The 13,824-nt window shown below is 35.3% G+C and overlaps 2 protein-coding genes across 13 annotated transcripts; both read right to left on the reverse strand.

The window, feature by feature from the left end:
* LOC109325276 (protein plastid transcriptionally active 16, chloroplastic) lies at positions 1,785-4,835 on the reverse strand. Its single transcript, XM_019557550.1, has 5 exons — positions 4,277-4,835; positions 3,042-3,494; positions 2,862-2,930; positions 2,638-2,696; positions 1,785-2,538 (listed from the first exon to the last, which is right to left on the reverse strand). Exons 1-5 carry the CDS (start codon positions 4,721-4,723, stop codon positions 2,022-2,024), a joined length of 1,545 nt encoding a protein of 514 aa, XP_019413095.1. The 5' UTR covers positions 4,724-4,835; the 3' UTR covers positions 1,785-2,021.
* Positions 7,163-13,003, reverse strand: LOC109325275 (serine/arginine repetitive matrix protein 1-like). 12 transcript variants are annotated; one of them, XM_019557536.1, is made up of 13 exons: positions 12,748-12,999; positions 12,474-12,563; positions 12,184-12,306; positions 11,540-11,707; positions 11,348-11,440; positions 11,083-11,210; positions 10,365-10,412; positions 10,216-10,272; positions 9,152-10,006; positions 8,681-8,863; positions 8,450-8,590; positions 8,136-8,333; positions 7,163-8,047 (listed from the first exon to the last, which is right to left on the reverse strand). In XM_019557536.1, the coding sequence occupies exons 1-13, from the start codon at positions 12,766-12,768 to the stop codon at positions 7,420-7,422; spliced, it is 2,733 nt and encodes a 910-aa protein (XP_019413081.1). In that variant the 5' UTR covers positions 12,769-12,999; the 3' UTR covers positions 7,163-7,419. The 12 variants fall into 12 exon arrangements, with proteins under 12 accessions (XP_019413081.1, XP_019413086.1, XP_019413084.1 ...); XM_019557541.1 differs by having other exon boundaries at positions 7,225-8,041; positions 8,214-8,333; positions 12,748-13,003; XM_019557539.1 differs by having other exon boundaries at positions 7,225-8,047; positions 10,258-10,272.

Consider the following 13,824-nt stretch of genomic DNA (forward strand, 5'->3'; position numbering starts at 1 on the left):
TGATACTTTTGTTAATTGTATGTACGCTTTTGTATTCTAAGTTTGTTGATTGTTTATTTAATTAGAATAAAAACAAATTATTTTTTTGTGTGTTTCACAATAACTCATCTCTCCTACCCGTCCTAAATGTGCTATGGAGATGATGAATTGGTTGAGTTTGTTTGATAAAAAATTAGGAAAAAATGAACAAAACTCATCATATATTATATTACTAATTATCTTTACCTATTGTCTACTTGAATTATAAATGAAAGAAATTAATTTGACCATTATCGTCTAACCTTTATGAGATTCATTATTAAATGATTTCATATTTTATTGTATTTATTAGAAGAAAATTGTAAAAATGAAGTAAAAAATAACATTTGTGAATGGTAGTCACAAGTATATCCTTTTATGTTCTAAGTTAAATATTATTAAAAGGTATTTATTTATTTATTTGGTTTTATTAGTTTTAATGTGATTACTTATTTAAGAAATATTTGCTAGGATTTATTATTAATTGTTTAATATTAAAAAGTTTTTCATTAATTATTAGTGATTCTCTGTTATTAATTGTTAGTAGATTTATTATATTAGATGATTCTTTATTATTTACTCACTAGTAAAAAGATTTTCTCATTAACTATTCATAGATAGAATCTTACATTACTTTTTAATATTTAGTTATTTAGTTATTTAGTCATTACTTACCCAAAGTGAAGGGAAATCATTGGTAGTATCAAAAAAATATTATTCATCCCATAATCGCTCATGATTTCAAGGTGGATCTGTTTCATAATCACTAGTTTGAATTTAAGGGATTAATCACTCATGAGTGTATTTGAATTTGGGCCATTAATCGCTCATGATTTCACTGATAAAATAATTATATTAAATATTTATTGATTAATCAATCAATTTTTGTTGATTAATCACTTGGAATTTATGGAGGCTCATAGATCTGTATGTGGAAAGTTAGCTATTAATCAATGGCATGCAAGTTAAAACTGTAAGAATACAAAATCATTGTGCCATTATTATGGTAGCACAAGGTTAATTGGTACAAGCTGATTAATGTCTCAAGTAGAGTCAATGAAGTTTGAAATAGTTGTTTGTATTTGTTCACATGAAAGGAAGTTGCTACTTGTGAATTGATATGCTTAGATGTTACTCATTTGCACTGCAACAGTGCAACCTTTTTGAAGGGTCATTCAATGTTTTTATTAAGACCTTATACATCTAGTTTGGTGACATTTTTTAAACCATATCATCCAATATTTATCCAAGATGTGTAATTATGAAAATTTACTGCTATTCATTTGCATCATGCAGAAAAATTGAAGGTGGCAAACTAAACAAAAAAGTGCTTAAACATGCCTTGAACAGATAGGTATTCATAATTCTCATCAACGTTGCTACACATTCTATCTTTGGCCTTAACTCTTTTGAAGAATTTATTTCCCACAAATTACGCCCCTTAAGCAGGTAGTATGTGACTATGTGTGTACCATTCTTGTAACTGAATAACTTAGTCTCGTGCAAGGGCAAGTATTTAGAGTCTTGTGCCTATCAAAGATTAGTAAAATTTCAAGTTACCCCAAATACACATGGACATGCAAGTAGACAAATTTTCTTATATTTCTTATTGTTGTTTTGTTTGTGTGTTTGCAATTGTATACAACACACAAAATTATTAGATAAAGGCTAATAATTGATCAGGTTTTATATTTCGTTTAGGCTATTAAAAAAACAATTGTGTCAAACATGGAAAAATAATAGCAGCTAATGTAAAGTGTAGTGTGTTCAATGAAAGCAGTGTTAACCAACTTCAACAAATTATTTAGTTGCATAAACAGAGAACCTAGGCTCATGGGTATAGAGAAAGTCTCTTTTTTGCCTGGTGAACTTATTATAGGGTAACACAACTACATAAATATCTTGTTTTGAAACATAGAGCTTCACAAAAACATACAAAATTATCTGTGTTAACAGTCTCAAACAATAGAGTTTTACACTGTGCAAGGTCTGTTCCATTTTCACTAGTCCTCATCAACAAAGATAGTCTCTTGCTTGAAAAGGCCGCCAAATACATTCCTGACCTCCTTTGGTTTTTCCTCCTTTGGTTTACTTGCCGCCTTACTTGGAGTTGTTTGTTTAATCACTGCTTTGTTAGGCGTGAGACTCCGAGCCTTGGCTTGCCCCCTTACGGTGGCTAGTTTCACGTTTGAAATCTCATCCTCGTCATCCGCCTTTTGGATTGAGGTAGCAATTTGTGAGCTCAACTTTTGCCAGGAAAACCCTGCACCAAGATCTTTTGCCTTATTCAACAGGCTTCCGACGGAGGCCCCGGCAGCCTCTGCCTTTTCCTGTGCTTCTTGAGCTAAACTAGCAGCCCGTGCTTCTTGCTGTGTAAGCTTTTTCACTTCTTCTTCCAGCTTCTTTGTTGCTTCAGAAGCTTCGCTGGCCTTTTCAGCAGCCACTCTTGCTTCTTCCTCTGCTCTAGCTTTCTGGAGTATTTCAGCATAGGCTTTTCTTCTGCCATCCTCGGGAATAATGCTGTAAAGAAACTTATAAATCAGATAGAAATACATACTGATCCTACTCAAAATCATTCATCAGCTATAGATGGAAAACAGAAACTACAAGCTTATTTACCTGAAAAGTTCATCTACACGCCTCAAGGGAGCATTTGGATCTGTGTACACTTCCACAACCTATTTGAGAGAGGGAAAATTTGGTCAAACAGAAAGCTTCGACCTTTTAGCTTTGAAATATTATGGTAATGTTTGGCATGCTAATCATCTCAATTAGATATCGACATACACCCTGCACGAGTGTATGTATGCATTGCATTATCCAGCTAATGTAAAAACTGATACCTTGTTTTCTGCCACCTGTGTATTGGAGAAGACATCAGCCACCAATGATGCTATCTTGGATTTTGCTACCTATAATAACCATCATTTTCAGAAAGAAAAGAAAAAGGTTATAACCTACAAATATGGAAACAAGAATTTAAAGGGAAATAGAAAAAGATACTATCGCATACATTACATTACTTTATAGTCCTTTTCTCCGGCGCTTCCTTCAGCTAAGACAACCACATTATAGGAACTCTCTGGTGAGAAATCATCAGTTAAACTTGTCCTGATGAAGGTATATGCAATGTCTGTCTCGATCACACTCTGCAAGAACTCTTTTATGGTCAATGGCTTCGACTTGGAGAACAGATTGTTGAAGAAGGAGGTGAAGCCATCCATTACATTGTATGTTGAGGAGGGTGCGGTGCTGTCATCATAGATAACAGCCACGTGGCCTACACCGGCCAGCTGAGCAGCCTGGACTACTTGCAAGGCGTCTGATGTTGAGACCTCTGCGGCTGGACCATTCTCCGTGGGACCAATCGTGACAACCACTTTGCTGGCATTGCCTATTGCTTTGGCTATTGAATCTGCATCATCAAAGCTCGACTGCACTGCATTGAGACGCTTTGCCTCTTCCTTTGATATGATCTGTTAATACCCGGAATATACTCCAATGAAAATTCATTTTTATTTTTATTTTCAAACCAAAACATTACATTATATTTAAATGACTAGATAAATTGGTTAACGGATTTCCAGCTTTTGACAACAGCTTATCAATGTTAATAAATAATTGATTCATGTAAAAATGATAAAAGTTTTGAACGAAAAAATAACAATCATTTTCCTTGCATAGAAGTTTGAGATTGTTGTCGCAATGTCTTGATTGCTCCACCTATATATGCACATAACCCACGCTGTGGAGCTTGTTTGGTAAAGAAATTTAATTAAGTGCTTAGTCAATAAGCTTTTTTGACATGAGCTAAAAAACTTATTTTCATAATTTTCTCCGATAAGCTTATTGAAATGAGTTAAAAAGAACTTAAGAAAGTATATTTTCATGAGTTAAAAAGAATCTAAAGAAGTACTAGTTAAAAAGAACTAATTAGTTTGAGCTAAAAAGAACTTATTGATATAAGTTGTTTTCATAAGTCCAAAAAAAGTATCCCAAACAACATCCCACTTCAAAGTAAACCCGACTCCTGAACAGCATTGCCAGAGGGGTGGTTAAGTTGATCATATTCTCCCTTTAAAAGCATAATTAAGTGGGAATTAGGATGATCAGGGAGGAGCAATAGAGGAATTCAAGCATGAGTCCATTTAGTTGAGTAACTACAAAACTGACCATTAAGACAGAAAAAACAACTTAAATGCAAACAATTAATGCACTTTTATTACTTGCTTGATCATATAAGGCTGGCTAACCTTACCTTGTATTGAGCAGCAAGACGCGCTAGTTCTTGGGCAGAACCAAGTTCTGGGACACCAGCTCTCACACTAAAACCTTCCCTCAGCAGTGTTTGCGCAATGCGAATACCAGCTTGCCCTGTTGCTCCAGCAACAAACACTGTTGAAGGGTCCTTGCGCCTTGGGTTACCAAATGACAAACCTGGTGATAAAGGGTTGTTTACAACTGGAATCAAAGATGTCACATTAGGTAACTTTCCAAAGTTGAAACGAAATGGGTTGTTGGGATTGGAATTTGATGGTTGTTCTCCTTCTTCAAGGGAGGAATCATCTTTAGATTTTCCTAGCCCAAGTGATGGGAATGGTCTTGACTTTTTAGCAAAAACTCTCAGCTTTTGGTGCCTTATGGTTAACCTTGAATGAGGAGTGGTGGCTAAGAGAGATGAATTAGAAGTAAGTGTAGGAGCCATGGATGGATAGAATCAAGATTGACCCTCTCCTTCAATTTGGAACATATATATCATTTGGTTATCTCATCAGCACAATCTATAGATTCCTTGGGCTTTGAGAGATTATTTTTGTTTGGTGTTGTGAGAATTATTATCTGAACTGAATAGGCAAGTAAAAACTAGCGAATTGGCTACAGCCACGTCAGAGTTTATCCACTATGGAAATATCGAACACCAATTGTTCAAAAATCACAGAAAACGACGTGCCATTTTCTCTTACGAAGGTGAAATCGTATCCCCAATTGATTTGTTTACAAGACATGTCACTTAAGAAGTTAAGATGCGTATCTATTTTACATTGGAAGTTAAATTCAAAATTCACAAGGGATTTAAATTTAATAACCATAAAAGAAATATACTTTTGATTAAGATAGAACGTCATGTTCGAATATCTAATGACAAGCAAAAAAGGGATGGAATGGATTGTAATAGAGTAGGATCATTTTTTTAAATGTTTTGATATTTCATTATGAAACATAATAAAACCGTCGATCAATATTTAACAAGTGAATGGATGGTAGAAGTAATCATTACAAATCATAGATCTCACAGGGGTAGGAGGAATATGTAACAAAAATTTAAGCTATTTCTGTTTCCAAATTACCAGTTCAAAAGATAAATAGTTTTTAAAAAAAACTAAAATAGGATTTAATTTTCTGTTCAACTATTTACAGAACAACCAAGGTGTGAACATACTATTAGGGTGAGGAATTTTATTCATTATAGCACACTTGTTGGGAAGGACGGTCACATACTTCTGTACTTTTGAAGGGTAAAGCATAAAATACAGCCTTGTGCTAGAAGATCAAAGAACACATTCAAGCCTCAAAAAGTAAGTGCAGTTTAAACAAACTTGATGATATTAGTTAAACATATTAAGATAAAATGAAGGGCTGCTAATAAACAAAATTCAATTGTAGCATGCAAAACGATCCCCTTCTACTTTCTAAATAAATCCACAAAGGTATAAATCATGAACAGAAAAAACCAAGGGTGTGAAGGAAAATAAATACCAAGGGTGGCTAAGATTATCTGGAACATAATTGGTGATAACTTCCATCAACCATTTTTATCATCAAGCTTGAAAGGATAAAAAGTGTTTTAATGAATATAAGAAATGAAATGGAGTGCATTTCATTAGGTTCCAATTCCATCTCAACTCCACTCTACCAGCTTAAATCAACCCTAAACTCCACTCTACCACCTTAAATCAACCCTAACCTAATCTCAAAGAAGATTAGCAGTCACTTGAGCTAAAGTCATACATATAGGACGAGAAATTCCATACATCCAACATATGATGAATTTTTTTTGGTATTACTAAGGGTATCCCCTCACTTTTTCGGGTAAAGAACTAATCCCTTTCGAGGTTTGTGGTTACCCCTTCCAACAAGTGTTACCCCCAGGAATCGAACACTCGACCTCAGGGATCCAGTGGAGCCTTATACCACTAGACCAACAAGGTGTTGGTCTAATGTTAGAGATACTACCTACTAGAAAACATATTTTTCCTCTCCACCCCTCCCACTTTGTCATGAAGTAATAATATATATTATAACAACTTTGGTCAAGAGTCATCGCTATCTTTAAGAAAAAATCACGTGTACAGTGAAAACGCATAATAACAATCAAGAAAAAACTATACATGTCTCTGGGGTTTCTGAAACCTACAGAACAACCTTAAAATATCAAGCAGGCACAGATCAGAACTAAAATTCAAGTCCTGCAATACAACAAAGGAGAGACAAACATTCTTTGAATGCAACTGGTATGCAGACAGATCACAATGCAAAAATAAACAAGGCATTAACACTGCATGGAAGCAGGAAAATCTAAAAAAAAATGATTGCTTGTCACAGAGCAACCACGAGAAAACACATCAAACCAGAATGCTAAAAAAATACATTCATGTATTCTTGCACAAAATTAAGTTCATAGAAGAGAACACTTGTGCAAGCCTTACAGCATATATAAGACATAGTTTGTCGAAGAAATCTGGAAACATAGTCCAGGAACAACTCTCAGGATGCAAACGTTACACAGATTTGACAAAATACACAGTAAGAAGGGACTAGATATGTACAGATTACTTACAAGTCTCTTTTAAAACATGTAAAAATGGTAAAAGAATGAAAAACTTCACCTTAATTGAAGTTCAAAATATAGGTCTGCACATGGTCTGCTCACCGGATCATCTAGAGTAGACATAAATTTCATCTACCAAATGGACCAGAAAACTAATTTAGTATCAACCTCATTGATAATATTCACAAGACCTTCAGGATTACTCTAGTCAAAACTACTAACCACATCAAAACCATAGCGAATAATAAAAAGAATACAGGAGAGAAACTACAACGAGCCAGATTGCAGCTATAAAACAATAGAAGACAACCAAAAAACATGAAATTCCCCACCAAGGGAGACAAATATTACCAGAAAAAATACGGCACGTCTGCATATAGTTGCAATCACAACAGATTTGCTCAGAAATCGGCATTAATCCATTTTCGCTGCCAGCATTAAAGACAACATCAAAGATTTACTAAAAAAAATAAAAATTGACATCTTTAAACCAAGTTTCTTAAATAAGCTAAGAAATATTTCTCAAGAAGTTTTTAAAAAATAAAATGACTTAAAACTCAAAAGTGCTGTATTTAGTTATCCATGCCCCTCTTTGCTTTGAGGGATTCAAGAGCCTTATTCCGCAACTCTATCTCAAGTTTCTTTTGCTCAGACAATGTCTCTTCATTATCACTTCGATCCAATCTTTCAGCTTCCTCATCTTCAGAAATATAAGCTGGTCTACTCTTCACTCTCAGCTTCTCTGCACGCCGTTCTTCCCTTCTGTGTCGTCTCTCTTCACGTCTTTGACGCTTTTCCTCCTTCCGCTGCTTCTTCCCCTCCCTTTTCTTCCTCTTAGCCTCTTTCCTGTCCTCTAACTCGGAATCAGAACTATAATCTTCATCTGAGGACACAAATTTCTTCTCAGACCTTTTCTGCTTTCTCCTATCCTTTCTATTCTTATCACTTTCCTCAGAAACAGAATCATATGAAGCATTATGATTGGCACGATCAACTTTTCTAACTAAATCTTGAGTGGCTTCTGATTTGTGGCCCCGATCACTATTTTTAGCATAGTTTGAATGTGAGAGATTCTTGTCATCAGGTTTTTTAATATCCGCAGCATAGGTCTCACGAGGCTTCTTGCTGGAAAGAATCTGTGTGTTCATTGGTGACTTCTGTTGAGAAGGAGATTCACCCCCCTCCCCTGGAGTTCTATCACTGCCAAAAGAGTTTAGAGTATCAGAAACATATGAAATGTACAGGCATTATAATCATGTAGAAAACTACAATATGCCATCCATATTACCGTTTTATCTCCCTGATTTTCTTTCTATGATCAATGTTATCATAATGATGATATTTTGGTGTCAGGTGGCCAGTTGCCCTTTCAGGAGAGAACTCATCCTCATCATGAAACTTTGCTGGCGAATCGTTTTGCTTACTGACTGGGGATGAATATTTTGATTTCCTTTGTGGTGATGTTGTTTTAAGATGTCTGCTCTCTCTGCCAAAGAGAGATAAGAATGAGAAGAGGGGCTGAGCAGAAAATAGAACAATCTATTACAGTAATGCACATTCAATAAATAAGTAAAGTGAAGTAACGAGTTCTCAAATTCAAACCTATAATAATATGTTTCTTCTGCTCCCTTACTCTTCTCTGGGCTGTCATGGCTAGGTCTCTGAGATCTTGGTTTCTTTGGAGGGCTTGAGCCTCTTTCATCGGTCAACCTCTCTCTTCTTTGCCTCGGGCTCTTACGTGGGCTATACATTTTTAGAAACCAAATAAACATGTATTTCTGTGTAATGATGAGTAAATAACAGCATTGCATGAAAAGTCAAGAAAAAAACTACCTCCTATCTTCACTACTGGTCCTACTCATTGCTTGTGGAGATACTGGTCGAATTGGAAACTTCTCAGGTGTCGACATTGAATCTTCAGAATTAAGGTGTGAAGCTTTGCTATCCTTATCTCTCTGTCCAGACTGCAAAGGTCTAGAGTGTTGATGTATCTCAGGTGACAATTTCTCTTGAACTCTGCAACATAGGTATCCCACATTTAATAAATTTCCTTGCAAAAATAAAAATAGCTATAACTATCATTTCGCAAAAGAAATCAGTTCCATGTAGGTATGGAGTACAGCCAATATAATATTACTGATTATAAACTCTAAACCTACTTCAAAATAGTATAAATGATTCTATATTTGAAATATTTCATTTACAAAGCTCCACAATTTATCATGATCGTTGCATTAAAAGCATTAAAATCCAAGATGAGGCAAACAACATTATTCAAGCATTCCAGAGTTCCACATACTATACCTGACAGGAGAATTCCTCTGGCGTATCGGAGAGTTTCTCCTAACTGGAGATGGAGATACACGCCGTGTGGGGGACTGAGAACTCCATTCATCAGGAGAAAGGGACCTCCGTGGAGAGAGACTTGGTGATCTTTTCTTACCAGAAACAGGTGATCTACGCCGCAAAGGAGATGGAGACCTGCGTCGTGGAGATCTACTGCCATACCTTCGTCGTATGGGAGAGGGGGATTGCATGGGAGAGTCTGATCTGCGCCATACACGTATCGGTGGCCGGCGCACAGGTGAAGGCGACCTACCCCGCATCACAGGAGATCTTCGTTGAACAGGTGAGGGTGACCTTCGCCGTCTCATTGGTGGTGGTGATCTGTGTCGACGTGCTGGAGAAGGTGATCTGCGTCGACGTGCTGGAGAAGGTGATCTGCGTAGACGTGCTGGAGAAGGTGATCTACGTCGACGTACTGGAGAAGGTGATCTGCGTCGACGTGCTGGAGAAGGTGATCTGCGTCGACGTGCTGGAGAAGGTGACCTGTGTCGACGTGCTGGAGAAGGTGATCTGTGTCGACGTGCTGGAGAAGGTGATCTGCGTCTTTTAGTAGGAGAGGGTGTTCTGCGGCGGCGAAAAGGTGAATCGTGATAATATGGAGAATGCATTCTATGTCGTATAGGAGAAGGAGATCTGTAGTTTGAGCGGGATCTGGATCTTTGCAGTAAATAAGCCCCCCTGTGAGATCTCCATGGCGAACGCCTCCGAGGAGAAATAGAATGCCGTCGTGGAGAGCGACGAATCCTTTCAGAAGAAACAGAGCGCGCTCGAGCTTCTGGTGACCTGGATATACTCCTTGACCTGTGTCTACCACTAAACAACTTAAACTCGTTAATAAAAAATGACAACCCCAAAGGAAAACTAAATCTGCAAATTATAGTCATTAACAGAAGAGGTGGGGAACAAAACAATGATCCATCAGCTAGTCGATTTGTATTTAGCTTCGTTCAGTTTAGGTTAATGAATGACAAAAGCCATGGATAAATCAAGTCAAAGGAAAATGAGTTAGTAGATACTCATACCCTGAATAGCTTCGGGAATTTGAAAACGATTTACTCATTGACCTTGAAGGTGAGACTCTGCCAATGATAGCAAACATTCCATATTTACAACCTTGATATATAATATGGAAATGGTAAATATATTTAAGAGTTGCTTTTAATGGCATTACCGGTGAGGAGAAGTGGAAACTGCAGGTGAGTGTGGAGACCTAGAAACCCTGTAATAGTTCAACGGCTAATTAATATTTGAGCTCAATTGAGAAGTTTCAAAGTGAAGAACCGTCAGTGAGCTCACAAAGATTGTCTCCATCCACTTAATAACCAATATTCAAATAATAAAGTTTAAGCTTTAACATAAAGTTAAAGACAAATGCTGTTGAGAAACGACGACTTCCACCACTTCTGATACAATGTTCAAAATATTAAATAGTCAATGAATTCAAATTACTTCATAATGCATATTTTTCACAACTATGTAGTTTTAGTAGTGGTATTAAGGTTAATTAACTTTGTTAGGTAGTTTTAAGGTTATGGTGAATTACAGGCTTAGAGCCCTGGTACAATAGATAATATATGGGTTAGGGAAGTTCTGAATTTGTTAACTTGCTAGTTAGGTTTAAATTATGTATATAAAAGGGCCTATTGTGGATAAAGTGAGTTACAACTTATATTTCCAGTTATGAACATACTGTTAGGTTCTAGGTCATTACTAGAACCTAGCCACTTCTGCCTTGTATCAATTTATAACTTAAGGGAATACATAAATTCATCCACAGTAAGAAATTGAAAACCAATTTAAGTTCATAACTCGGAGTTATGTGCTGTTTAAAGAGGAAAGAAATAGCATCACATATAATGATTAAAAATGGAGAAGTTGACCCAGTTAACCTGTTCCTTGCTCTAACACCATTCCTCTTGTCAGACTCTTTCCCATCATGAATATATTGCCCTGAATCCCTGGGTTTCACGGTTGGGTCTGAAGCAGTATCATTAATCTTCATATCCAATCCAGCAGCCTACAGTAGTTTGAGGTAAAGGACATGAACCCAAATAATTGCAGAAGCTAGCTGAATGCCATAAAAACACAAATGCAAGTTAAAGCCAAATTTTAGCTCTATAAAGTGCATCTCCAGCATGGAAAAAACAGTATTACCAGTTTTTTCAACCTCTCTTTCTCTTCCATAATTTCTCTGCCTTCGATATCTTTTTTCTTTTGAATTTCACTTGTTATCCTATCATTCTCAGCCTAACCATGCATATGAAGCAACATAGTCAAAAACCCACAAAAATATATAAATAAAAGACATTGTGAGAGCCAATTAAAAACATATCAAGACTCGGGCACCTTCTTCTTCTGTAATTCTTCTTCTTTGGCATCCAAGAACTGCTGAGGAATGCCACTGGCATTTTTCTGCGCACTAAGCAGAAGTGTCCATAGCTCTTTCATGAACTTTCCAGTGTTTTTCTCCATAAATCCAGTAATTTGAATTTGAACCTCTTTCCCATTTGCTTCCTGGATCATAAGAAATAGAACATGGCCAATAAAGCAAGGAAAGCAGCAAAAGGTACACGAACGTTGACGATAGTTCATAAGAAGGATTGACAAAGAAAAATCTAAAATGAAAGAGATAATAGGTAAAGAAATGTAATACCGATTTTTGAGAGATACATGTAAAAAAGGAAAAATATTAAAAGAATAACAACAATGTCCAGATTCAGACAATCAATTAATAGCAAATACAAAGTTTAAAACACCTTTTAATCTTCAAGACCACCAACAAGGAATTAAATTGCAGACTGCAACAAAACTAAGACTGTATCAGCCCGCAATAGCTGCGACATGACTACAACCGCAATTTACAAATTAAACCCTTGATCATCATATAGTGGAATAAATAGCAAATAGAAAATTCAGGAACACAACAATAACTATAATATAGAGATTCAGCTGGAAAAAAATTAATAATTAAGTGAGCATTTATCAATTACCTTCTTATCCAGAAGACCATGTATGAAGTTAATGAGAACTTCATCTTCAAAGCCAAGAAGCTCCGTCACCCTTTTGGCAATCCAAGGCTTCATCACTTCCATATTCACCTTGCTCATGTCCACCTACAAACCACTTATCGATCATAACTGAATTTGAAACAATTAAATTTAACTAATACTGATTAACTTCACCAATTCAAAAAAAAAAATCCTTGTCCCAAATATCAAAAGCATTTACAAATATCAGCCTTAAAAACAACACAAATCAAAATTAACCACTGGAAACAAACCAGATGCTCCAATTCAGGCGAAAACTTCTGCGATTTCAGCAGCTTCGCTTGCTTGTTCGAAAACCGAGTGTCTTGATCCGCAGAAGTACCCTGAACACAAAATTCAGCACGCATATTTCATAATCTAAACAAAACACACCAATCTTACATATAATTGAAAGACATGCGATGATAAGAACAAAGAAGATCTAAAAAATGTACACATCACTTATCTCCGATTCAAACCAACACAATAAAAGAGTAATTCCATTTTCAAAAGTGGCGTTGAACTTACGCGAAAGAAACCACCCGACATATTGTGATACGAATCGTTTTGCAACGGAGGAACGAATGTGATTGATAGAGTGTGAAAGCGAGGACACAGTAAAAGCTATGTAGCTACTTTTCACACACGGAGTTATGGCAGCTTTGGTTCAGAATCTACTGCCACTACATATATATGCCCTAATTCATATACTCACCGATTATACCATTGTTAAGGACTATAAATGATTCCCTCGTAACCTTAAATTACAATTTTATCCATTGCTCAGTTACATTTTTGTACCCTCTTACCTTGTTTGAATGGAAATGGATAACAAATGCGCTTATTCATTTAAGTTAAAAATTTGAATTAAATATATTTTTGGTATTATGTTGATTTTTGACTGAGAAAAAAGTCGTATACTCTTATAATTTTTCTTTTTATTATATTATTCATTGTTTATATTTAATTATTATTAATTTTCTCTTATATAAGACATAAAAATAAAGTAATTAATGGTGAATAAATACTGAAAATGGAAATAGATAAAAATTAGATTGCAAGGAGAACAGAATAGGAATAAATACTGAATCAAAAAAGGAAAATGTAAAAAAGATGGAGAAATATGCGAATAATTTAAAACTCATGAGAAAAACAAAAGGAGAACATTCTTGATATTAGATTTATTTATGTTCCTTTTGAAAACTCATCCTAAATCCCAAAATGTGTACTAAAAATACAAAGTTAATAAAAGGGATAAAATCATTACTTATACCTATTTTTCTCTCTTTGCAATCTGATTTTATATATTTCCTTTTTCATACATGGTATGCTTTTCCACCAATGGAAAAATGAAGAATATATCATCTTATTATTCTTCCACAAGACAAGATAATATTTCTTTACAAAATTTAATTACTTTTAAGGTATAAAATTTTAATATTGAAATTTTAATATTTTTAAGAGTGTAAAATCTATGCACTAATAATGTAAAGATTTATCTATGATCAGTGCATCATCCACCATTCATATGCATTACTTTTATTTAAAAGTCAATAATAATTAAAAATTAATAGTGGATAATGCAGTAACAATATAAAAAACTTA

The sequence above is a fragment of the Lupinus angustifolius genome, chromosome LG13 (genome assembly GCF_001865875.1).
Source record: "Lupinus angustifolius cultivar Tanjil chromosome LG13, LupAngTanjil_v1.0, whole genome shotgun sequence".
In the NCBI taxonomy this organism is placed as follows: Eukaryota; Viridiplantae; Streptophyta; class Magnoliopsida; order Fabales; family Fabaceae; genus Lupinus; species Lupinus angustifolius.